Genomic DNA, 10,932 nt, shown 5'->3' with positions numbered 1-10,932 from the left:
AGGCGGGGTCCCGGGGGTCCCCAGGGGCCCGGCAGGCGGCGCCCTCCTCCCTGGGACCCCAGGGGGACGCTGCAAGGAGCCTGGCGCTCACCAAACCCCATTCCGTCCTGGCAATTACGGCTTATCGCCGCAGCACTAATCCCTAAAAATTAGTCATTAGCGGCTTAACAACCCCTTAGCATCGGTGCCCGCTGACGAGCTGGTGGCAGAGGGGGTCTGCCAGAACCAGACCCTTCTGGGGTCTGGCTCCCCACGTGCGTGCGCTCGGAGCCCCCAGCAGGCGGTGGGGCAGGGGGCGGGCAAGCTCGGCGGCTGGTGACCTAGTTGACCGGGAGGATAGCAGAGGCCTCTGTGCCTGTCCTGCTCAGACGCATCCCTGGGCGGGGGGTCAGCCCCTTCTGCCTCTTCAGGGACAGAAATCTCATAACTGAGCACAGGCATTGTCAACCTGGGGCTGGCCCCGAGCCGGCGCTGCGTCGGTGGTCCAGGCCTGGGGTGGGTTTTCCACCTGGAAGCGGCCTCAGGGACCTTCTCACTGTGGACCAAGGTGGGGAGCCTGGGGCAGGGGGGAGACCAGTGCCGGGTGCTCACGTGAGGCTAGACTTGGGGGAGGCTTAGCTGCCGGGCACCCGCCCTGTCCTCCTGCGGAGATGCGGCCAGTCCTGGCTCCACCAGGAGAAGCCCTCCCTGGGGGCCGACTCTCGGGAGGTGACAGCAGGCGGGGATGGGTGGTTCCGGGCGACCCAGGGCACGAGGCGCAGGCTGGGGCTGAGCGGGCCCCTGGCCAGCGGACCCCGGGCCCCGGTACGTGCCCCGCCGGGGAGCCGGCCCTAGTGAGCGCCCTCCGCAGGCGGGGGCGTGCTGGTGCACACCAGGGCCTTGCAGGGCATTTTAGGGGCTAATGATTTTGTGTCAGGTTCTGATCTGAGCATTTTACTACCATTGGCGGCATCTGGTGTCAGCCATTTCACCCAGGAGGGACGTCGGGCCCAGGCCTCAGCCTCCCCCACGCCTGGGCCTGGGCCCAGCTCTCCAGGGGGCTCTCCATGACGGGGGGCTCGCGACGGGGCAGAGTCAGAGCCTGGTCCCCGGACACCCGCCTGCAGGACCTCGCCCCCCGTGAAGCGGCAGGAAGTCACCATCGAGGGTTTGGGGCTCCTGAGGGGAGGCAGGAGGGGGCCCACCTGCCTGAGGAGGCTCGCAGGGCCAAGGAGGGCACCTGGGACTGCGCTGATGCATCCGGGGCCCTGGGGAGCTGGGGGTGTGGGGAGCGGAAACCCACTGGATGTCCGCCAGCCTCGCTAAGCAAGGCCCCCGCCCCCGCCGGCTCAGCAGTGCTGCTTCCGCCCCAGCGCTGTGACGAGTGTCGGGCACAAAGCCGGGCCCCCACCCCCCGAGAGCTGGCGCTGGGTGCCCGGCCGTGCGTGAGGCACCCAGAGTATCGGGGGGGAGGGGAGCAGCATGGCCCAGCTGGACCAGAGTCCGGTTCAGAGCAGCCGGGCGCCTGGGAAGCCAATCCACACGCCAGGCCTCGGTCTTCTCATCTGGGAGGAGGGAACAGCAACCCCCAGGTTGCAGTGCAGCCGGACGAGCCGGGGGCTCCGGGTTCCAGCAGGAGGGCCTGGGCCGACCTCGCGGTGACCCTGGGCCGGGCCGCGTCCCAAAAGTCAAGGTGTGATACAGTCAAGATCTGAGCTCCGGAGCTGACAGTGACGACGGGCTTGAGTGCAGAGCAGGGTTTGGGGCGGCCCCGGCTCCACCGGCCCCGCCTGGTGGTGACACGCAGGCCGCTCCGCCCAGGGCTCTGGGGCTGTGCGCTGGGAGCAGGTGGGCCCAGTTCCAGCCTTGCCCTGCCCGCCTCCCCGGCGGTGACCCGGGAACCTGCCGTGGGCAGTGCCCGGATGGGTCTGTGGTCACAGGCTGGCCCCCAGGGCAGGGACAGCAGGACAGTCTGCCCCATGCCTGGGGTGCGCAGGGGCCCTGGGGTTCAGATGCACACACGGAGAGGGGCTGGGGTGCTGAGGGGGCCTTTATTTCATAAGAGCTGGGGGCGTCACAGGCGCCCAGGCTCACCTGCCTGGTCCCAGCATGGCCGGGCTAGAGCAAGCTGCGGTGAGTGGACACTGCAGGGAGGGGCAGGGAGCCGGCCACAGAACACCCCCCACACCTGCCCTGCAGGACGGGGGGCGAGGAGGTGGGCCTGCCCTGCAGAGCGGGCGTGGGCTCAGGGCTCGGGGAGGGGGCCACCCTGAGCCGCTGAACCCCCCTGACCCGGCCAGAGGTGCGCCCCTGGGCCCTGAGCTCGGGCGGGGCGCCCGGGCGGGGTGCGGGCGATGCTCAGAGTCCCCACCAGGCTGCAAGGCTTGAGGCCCCATTGGGGCGGAAGCTGGGCTGGGCCCGGGGGGCCGGCTGGCCCGGGACCCCGAGGAACAGGCCGGGGGCTCCCCGCTCCGGGGCTGGGGGCCGGGCTAGGCCAGCGTCTGGCGGCTGAAGAGGTCGAGGGTCAGGGCGCTGAGGAAGGCGGGGATGCTGTCCTGCTGCAGCAGGTGCAGCTCGATGAGCGCCGGCACGGTCCGCGAGAACGCCGTCTCCAGCAGCTGCATCTTGGTGCCCGAGGGGCCCGCGGCCTGCGGGGACACGGACGCGTCAGCAGGTGCGGGTCTGGGCAGACACCTCCCCCCAAGGCCCCAGGCCAGATGCGGACGGGCAGCCCGGCCATCGCCCACGTCCAGGCGCGTCCCCGCGGGCGAGGCCAAGCCTCGGGCCTCATGGACAGGGTCTCACCCCTTCTCTAGGGTCCAGAAGTAGATGGGGGTGTGGCCTCCAGCTCACCAGCTCCTCCAGGTCAGCCCACCCGGCTCCCCCCGCCCTCAGCCCTCGCCCTCGTGAGCTGGCCACACGAAGTCTGAGGCAGGTCTCACCGCCCTCGGGCTGGCTGCAGGGCAAGGGCGGGGCCTCTGCGGGCCGCCTCTGGTGCCCACCTGCCCACCTGTCCACCCGCCCAGGCTCAGATCCCATACTTTCTGGCTGTGAGGCTTCGGGCAGGAGTGGAGGGGCTCCCCGCTGAGGGCGTGCTGGGGGGCCACCCCCTCCTGGAGGGCTTACTGCAGGCAGCAGGTGGGGGACTACCCTCTCCTGGAGGGCTTATTGCAGGGGCTTACTCCATGCGTCCTGGAGAACCCAAGGGGTTGATTCCTTCCATGCTTCTTTGTCTAAACATCAGCTGAAGTTGGGGAAGTGCCAGGAAGGAAGACGGGCCTCCCTCTAAACACTGGGAGCCACAAGCCCCCAGACTAGCCTCACATGCACGTTTGGAAACGTCTCGGGGCTAGCCGGGCTCACCAGGCAGGTCTGAGCAGAGCCAAGCCCGGGTGCTCGGCCACTGGAGGGGACGGAGGCCCAAAGGTGCCCAACCCTCGGGCAGGGCTCACGTGACCACTTCGTCCCGCGGGCAGCGCCCAGGGGCAGGCGGAGGCTGCTTGCCAGGGGTCTCCCCTCCAGCCAGCCCGTCCCAGGTGAGAGAGGACCCCAGGGGCTGCCTGCTGGGGTCTGGGAGAGCTGGGGACGCAGGCCTGGGGAGAGGCTGTCGAGCATCGGACAGGAGGCTGTGGCCTGCAGCCCTATACCTCGAGGCGGGAGCGCTGGTGGGGCAGCTCGGGAGGGCGGGAGGGGAGGTGGGTGGGGGCCACCGAGGGCGGGTGGGCCCCTACAACGGAGCGGGTGGCCCCCCCAATGGAGCGGCCACCTGCCCAGCCTGCCCACCTGAGCTGCTCAGCTCCACCCCTGCCCAGAGGACGACAGCCGCCACTCGGTTTAGAGAATCCGGGGCTGGGATACCCCGGTGACGTGCACCCCCCTGGAAACCCCTCCTTCCCAGGCAGCTCCTCTGACCCCCAAACCTGCCCACCAGCTGAACCCTGAGGCTCTGCCTTGGTCCATGGGCGCCCACCCCACCAGGATTCCCGTAACGGCCACCAGAAAGCTGCCTGGGGCCCACGCACAGGGTGGCCCGAGCTCGGGGGCCGGCGGACACATTCCTCCCAGCCGCGGAGACCCCGCAACACACCCCCACCCAGGCCAGGCGTCTGTTACAGGACCACACGCAGAACGCACCTGCGACCCTTTCAACCAACAGTAAAAAGACAAGTGACCCAATGAAAGACTAGGGGGAAGAAAAAAAAAGAGTAGGGGAGCGACCCCCATGGATGTTTCCTCAGCACAAACGTCCACACACCGTCTGTCTCCAGGGAAACGCATGTGAAGCCCGTGTGAGACCTGCCCCAGGCCCGCGGGGACGGTCTGCCCCAGGCCGCAAGGACCGCGCTAGTGTGGACGTGGTGCTGACCACCCAGCGGTTCCTCAGGAGAGAGCCCCGCAACCCGCGACGCCACTCCTGGGCACGTGCCCAAGAGAAGTGAAAGCAGGTCCACATGGGAGCTGGCTCGGGAGCGTCCACGGCAGCAGCATTCAGCACGACAGCAAGACACGGACGACCGCCGACAGGCGACCAGGCCCCTGCTGCGGCCACAGACGGGGCGACCCAGCCGCGGGAGGAGAGAGACGCGCCCTGTGCACACAGCACCACGGGCAGCTCACGCGGGGGGTGCTGCGGGAGCCACCGCCGTGAGGCGTGCAGAGCAGGAGACGGGGGAGCCGGGGGGTTCAGGGTGCGGGCACGGCCTCTGCGGGGGAGGAGAGCCCCCCGCGTCGGCGACGGACGCTCAGAGGACCTGAGCTGCACATGCAGGTGGGCGCTCGCGGGGGCGAGGGCCACCCCTCTGGGGGCCTGCCCAGCAGAGGCCGAGGCAGTCCAGGCCCACATGGGCCATGGTGGGGGCCTGGGACCCCAGGGAGGGTGCGGCGTCTCGGGAGGAGCTGGGCGCTGCCGGGCCGGCCCCCTGACCCGCAGACCACGGCCTCCTACCGGGCCCTCGAGTTCTGACTCGGCCACGGGCACCTCCTCCCGCCACGTGGCCCCTCTGGGCAGCTGGCCCCGTTCTCCTGCTCACTTAGCCCTGTCAGAGCTCAACACAGACTGTTTTTACACAAAAATACGAGAAACCACTCTGACCTTTACTGAGAAAATCCTTTCATTTCTGCCTTCTGCTCTTGATTCCGAGTCTCCCCTAAATGTCAGAGGGGCTGGTTCTCCTGTAGCTGTGGACCCCGCGCAGGCTGGGTGTGGGCGGGGGCTGAAGGGCAGCTGCGTCTGTCTGGCCGGGGGGCAGGGCGCAGACCCCGTCTCCTGGCCCCAGGGGGCGGCCCGTCCGCTCTAACTGAACCGGGGCTCCTCCGGGCACCTCCCCAGGCCCTGACTGCCCTTCACGGGCAGACGTGCCTCGCGGTATCCACAGCGGGGCCATGTGGGGCCGCTCGCCCAGCCACCAGGCGCTCCCTCTGTGTCCGGGGACCTCGGGACAGGTCAGCCGATCCAGGGGTGGCCCGCCCCAGGCCCAGCCTGCTGCCCGCCCTCCGAGGTGATGGCCGCCATGGACACCGTTCTGTGCCAGGGTCAGGCTTCCAGACGCTCCCGTCCGCAGAACAGAACCAGGGCTCCTTCAGCTAGGATCTCACATGCTCCAGGGGCTTTCATGTGCTCCCAGGCTAATCTGGGGGGGCTGCCCCAGGGTCCCTCCGCCTCCACGCCTGCATGGCACTCCCACTGACAGAGAGGAAGAGGCTGTCAGAAAGGGCGGCGGAGCAGGATGCCGGCCGGCTGCTCACAGGGCCAGGGGGAAAGGGGGTTCATTACGGTTTCCTGCGTTCTCCAGGGTTTTCACTGAGACTGCACGTAGTATTTGTGATCAGAAAAAACAATACTTAAATTATATCCACGAGAGCTGAATGGCTCAGAGAAAAGGCAAACACACCCACCCACACACACCCCATCCCTGCTACAGACATACACTGACGTGTGTGTCAGCAGCCCCCAGGCCGGGGCCAGGCAGGACCTGTGGTGGGGACATAGGGCATCAGGAGCCAGGCCTCGCAGGACAGCCTGCCCGGGGGCCTGTCCCCACCAGTCAGCCTCCAGGGCTGTGTGAGCTCGGCCGGGGGCTGGGGGCGACACCTGGCTGGTTCCCCCAGATCTGAGCCGCCCTCCACCGTGGGAGGGCGCCTCCGGGGATGCCCGCCTGTCCCAGGTGTCCACGCCGCCTGCCCACGAGTATTCCGCGGGGAGAGACGCGCACACAGCCCCCTGGCTCCCCAAGAGCCTGGCTGTGTGGAGCATCCCCTGCCCCGTCCACGCCCGGCTGCTATCCCCTCGCCTCGGAGCCCAGGCCCAAGGCCCACATGGACTGCCAAGCCCTCGGAGGGCCTGCGGGCACGTCCCGCCACCCCCGGGGCCCGGCGCCTTCCCCTGTCAGCAGGAGATGCTGTCAACCCTGCGAGGCCGCCAGGCGTGGCTGCCTGGACCAGGGCACCTGGGGGCTGGCTGCGTTTCTGGGTCCTGGAGGCCCCTGGGAGCCCCAGGCAGACGCTGCTGTGCGTGGACAGAGAGGCCGCAGAGGCAAGTGGGTCAGGACAGCGTGGCCAGGAGCTGAGCGCTGTCCCCGCACCAAGTTTCAGGGAACGGACGGAAGCTGGCGAGGAAGCATGTCCAGCACGCGGAAAATAGCTCACCCAATTATCCCCACTTAATTGTACTGAAAAGCATCTAAATACTGCATGTTCTAATTATACCAGCGTTATTAGAATTCACTGTCCCTGGCGAGGGGTGACCTTTCCCAAGAGCGATTGTTGGGGGGGGCAAGGCCAGGCACCCCAACAGTTGCAGACCGATCTCAAACCCACAATTATTATTATTATTCTATTTATACAGCCCTCCATCTCTCAGATGCGCCGTTTTAGATCCACACGCAGCTGTTCCTGCAGCCTCACGAGGGGGCGGGTGCAGGCTGAGCAGCGAGGCCTCGGGAGGTCACGTCCAGGAGCCCCGCCCCGCACAGGCGGGCGCCCAGGCCGCCTCCCGGTCCCAGCGGCAGAGGCCCGTGGTCGGGGGCAGAGGCAGGTAAGGGGGGCAGGCGGGGAGAGGGGAGTGGGGTGGGCACCTCAGGGCTGACCGGGTCCTTCCCCTGCTCTCAACAGGCAGAGAGGACCCTGCGGGCCCGGCCGCTCTGACCCGGGCCCCAGGTCCGGGAGAGCCTGGGTCCCTCTCTCTCCTCCGTCAGGTGGGCTGGACCACCTGTCCCCCCAGCCCTTGTCCGGCAGGCCTCCCCCTCCTCGCCTCCCCGTTCAGAGAGCCTGGGAGTGACTGAAGAGCCCGCGGGCCGTCTGAGGGGCGGGATGCTTGGGGGGACGGCTCTGACGGAGAGGCGGGAGCTGGGGTCCACGCCGACTGCTCTCCTAGGTGCTGCATGGCCGCGGGCTCCTTGCTTCGCTGCTCTGAGCTGGACTTGCCTCAGTTTTAGGGGAGGGCTGTGGGTGGGCTCAGATGATAACACCCGTCCACACACTCGGCTCTGGGAGAAAGAGGGAGATTTACTCGCCTGTCTGAAACAACCGGAAAAACGAGACACAAAAACTCAAGGGCGCTTTTAGGTCCTGGGCAGTGAGGGAGTGGGGGAGCGGCCCCGGCAGACGGGAGGTGAGCCCGGGACAGCCCCGTCTCCCCGAGAGGCTTTTCTGGGCATGGGGGGAGACACTGAACAGAGGGTCAGCTGAGAGCTGGGGAGACCCAGGGGCCAGAGGGTGCAGGGCAGAGTGCCTGAGACGGGAGCCAGGCCTCGAAGACGGCTCGAGCAGAGAGTCCCTGAGCAGCCCCCAGGGAGCCGATCAGTCCATGAGCAGGAAAGCACCCGAGACCAGGAAAAGTCCCCACAGTGGTTCAGAGTGAGATCGCCACCACAGACGCTCACACCGCCGGGTCCCTGCCCGCCCCCGGCCACACCAGGAAAGTGTCGCAGGGCACAGGGCGGTCTCCCCTCAGGACGAGGCTTCCTGCTGCTCTGGTCCGCTCAGAAGGCTTTTTCTGCCGTGCCACTTGCATGCAGGATCTTAATTTCCCTGACCAGGGATTGACCCCGCATGCCCTGCGGTGGAAGCACGGAATCTTAACCACTGGATCAGCAGGGACGTCCCTGGCTCACATTTCTTAAGCCAAGATCTGAAAGAATCTGCTTCCAAGTAAGTAACAGTACTTCTGAACCAAGCCTGGGCAGGAGGAGTCACAGGAAGACAGAAACACCCAGCCCCCAACAGGGGGAAGTTCACCGCCCATCGAAGATGACAGGCCATGCAAAACCCAGGAGAATGTGGTCACCGTGAAGAGAACCTGCAGTCAACGGACACTCACCCTCATCCAGAACCGACAGTGACGCTAGAATCAGCAGACGACGCAAACCTCACTCCACACGTTCAGAAAGCTGCCGACACAGCAGGGACTAACTGAACTTCTGCAGGTGAATCCACAGCGCTCGGGACGAGTGTCTGGGGGTGTTAACGGCAGACTGGATGTTGTGGGAAAACGTCTAGTGAACTTAAAAACGTAGCAACAGAGGCCGATCAGAATGAAAAGAAAAGTACATGTGTGAGCGGGCTGTGGGGCCCTCGAGGGACGCACCAACCACAACTGCGCCCCTGGGGAGGCTGAAACGAGTGCTGGGTGGCTTCTGAAAGGCCTCCCAGTGACCCCGCCTCCAGGCATTTGCATCCCATGCAACCCAAAAAAGAATGAAAAAAAGATACGCCACCCTACCAGAAGCTGAAAGCTGGAGTGACCGTGTTACTACCAAACAAAGCAGATTTCAGAGCAAAGAATATGACCAAGGAAAATGGTCATTTGAAAACAATAAAGGGATTCATTTACACATGAAATAAAAGCCACCAGAAATGCAAGAAGGGACAGACAAATCTGTAACTACAGTCAGAGATTTCAATATCTCTCTGTCCACTGACAGAAAAGGAAGATAGGAAATGAGCACAGATTCAGATTTGACAAGCCTACCAAAAAACTACCTCACTTATTTATAGCATTCCTGAAGAATACAAATTATTTTTTTTAAACATTTATTTAATTTTGGCTGCATTGTGTCTTAGTTGCAGAGCACGGGCTCAGTTACTGCAGCCTGCAGCCTTAGTTGCCCATTGGCATGTGGGATCTTAGTTCCCTGACCAGGGATTGAACCTGTGTCCCCTGCATTGCAAGGCAGATTGTTAACCACTGGACCACCAGGGAGGTCCCCAATACAAATTATTTTTAAGTATTATTTACTTAGACAACATTCTGGATGGACCTTAACACAAATTTCAACAAATTTAAAAACAAGAATCAGAATTTATAGAGTGCTGGTAAAGCAAGCCTCAGGGGAAGATGCAGAGCACCAAGAGTCTACATCAGAGAAGAGAAAGGAGTCAAATCGTGACTTTAGCTTCACAGGAAGTTCAGTGGATAAGACTCCATGCTTCCACTGCAGGGGGCAAGCGTTTGATTCCTGGTTGGGGAGCTAAGATCCTGCAAGCCGTGGGGCACAGCCAAGAAGAAATTTTTTTTAAAAAAATGATAAACTAAAATAAAAAGGGCAAAGTCGACACAAAGTAAGCAGAAGAAAGGAAATAAAGATCAAAGCAGAAATCAGTGAAGTAGAAAAAGCATTAGAAATAAATGAAACCAAAAGTGACTTTTTCCAGAACATTTAATAAAGTTGATAAACTGGTCAGATGAATCAGGAATAAAAGACACAAATTACTATTAATAGTATCATGAATAAGCGAGATGACAGCACTAGGAATTCTACAGATTTTCAAAAGGACAGTAAGAAAACATTATAAACACCTTTTTGCCAATAAATACATCAAATGGACAAAATTTTCGGAAAGATACCAAACGACCAAAGCTCATCACAAAGGAAGGAGATACGCTGAACGTCCTGCATCTTCTCAGGGAAACGAGATCATAGTGAAAAACCTCTCACAGAGAAACCTCCAAGGCTGGATGGCTCTCCTGCTAAATCCTGTCAAATGTTTAAGGAACAAACTATACCAGCTCTACATAAAGTGTTTACAGCAATGGAAGAGGAGAAAGGCTCTCCAGCTCATCCTATGAGTCAGGTGTCACCAGGATACCACGGTCGGATGACGGCATCACAAGGGAGAAAAGCGCAGTCTGAGAATCCTCGGGAACACAGACGCAGAAATTCTGAGCTAAGCAGTAAGCAGTACACGTCCCACAACATAGGCAATAAGGGCAATAAGGCAATAAGGGTTCTACCCCAGGAGGGCTTCCCGGGGGGCTCAGATGGTAAAGGATTCACCTGCCAAGCAGGAGACCCGGGTTCAATCCCTGGGTCAGGAAGATCTCCTGGAGAAGGAAATGGCAACTCACTCCAGTATTCTTGCCTGGGAAATCCCACGGACAAAGGAGCCTGGTGGGCTACAGCCCATGGAGTCGGACAGGCTGAGCACATGCATCACATCGCTCTTCCGGGAATGCAAGGCTGGTGTGCTGCTAGAAAGAGTAATTCAACATATTAACAAAGTAAAGGAGAAAAACCACAGCATCTCAATAGATGCAGAGAAAGCCTCTGACCACACCCGACATTGGTTCCTGAAAAACACTCCTCCGTGGACGAGATCAGGCCAGCACGTCCTCAGCCTGGAAATGGGCATCCCCGACTACCCCAGGGCTGATGCTACCTGCAGTGGCTCCAGCTGAATGCGTCCCTTCAGGGTGAACGCGGGACAGGAAAGCTCTCGCTCCCGCTCCGGCCAGGGAAGCGAGGCGAGGAAAAGAGACGAGACCCTCCAGCCTGGAGGCAGAAGCAGCTGTCATTGCCTACAGTTCCCACAACCGTCTTTGCAGAAAATACCACACAACAGGTTAAAAGGCTACTAGAGCTCATCGTGAGGTCAGCAAAGCTGCAAAATAAAAGGTCCCTTTTATAAAAACGAACTATTTGTATATACTAGCAACAAAACGAAATTAAGAGTAAA

General features: G+C 62.2%; 1 protein-coding gene across 3 annotated transcripts in view; it reads right to left on the bottom strand.

The window, feature by feature from the left end:
- Positions 1-2,011: 2,011 nt before the first annotated feature.
- The window catches only part of MAD1L1 (mitotic arrest deficient 1 like 1), a 233,028-nt gene continuing 224,107 nt past the window's right edge, over positions 2,012-10,932 (bottom strand). For all 3 annotated transcript variants that reach the window (XM_043456237.1, XM_043456239.1, XM_043456238.1), the window contains one exon: positions 2,012-2,627. In XM_043456237.1, coding sequence (XP_043312172.1) covers positions 2,469-2,627 — 159 coding nt within the window. In that variant the 3' untranslated portion in view covers positions 2,012-2,468. The remainder of the gene's footprint in view (positions 2,628-10,932) is intronic.

Source organism: Cervus canadensis, chromosome 32, assembly GCF_019320065.1.
Source record: "Cervus canadensis isolate Bull #8, Minnesota chromosome 32, ASM1932006v1, whole genome shotgun sequence".
NCBI lineage: Eukaryota > Metazoa > Chordata > Mammalia > Artiodactyla > Cervidae > Cervus > Cervus canadensis.
Note: the sequence above shows the minus strand (reverse complement) of the source record. Positions and strands in the feature narration are given on the sequence as shown.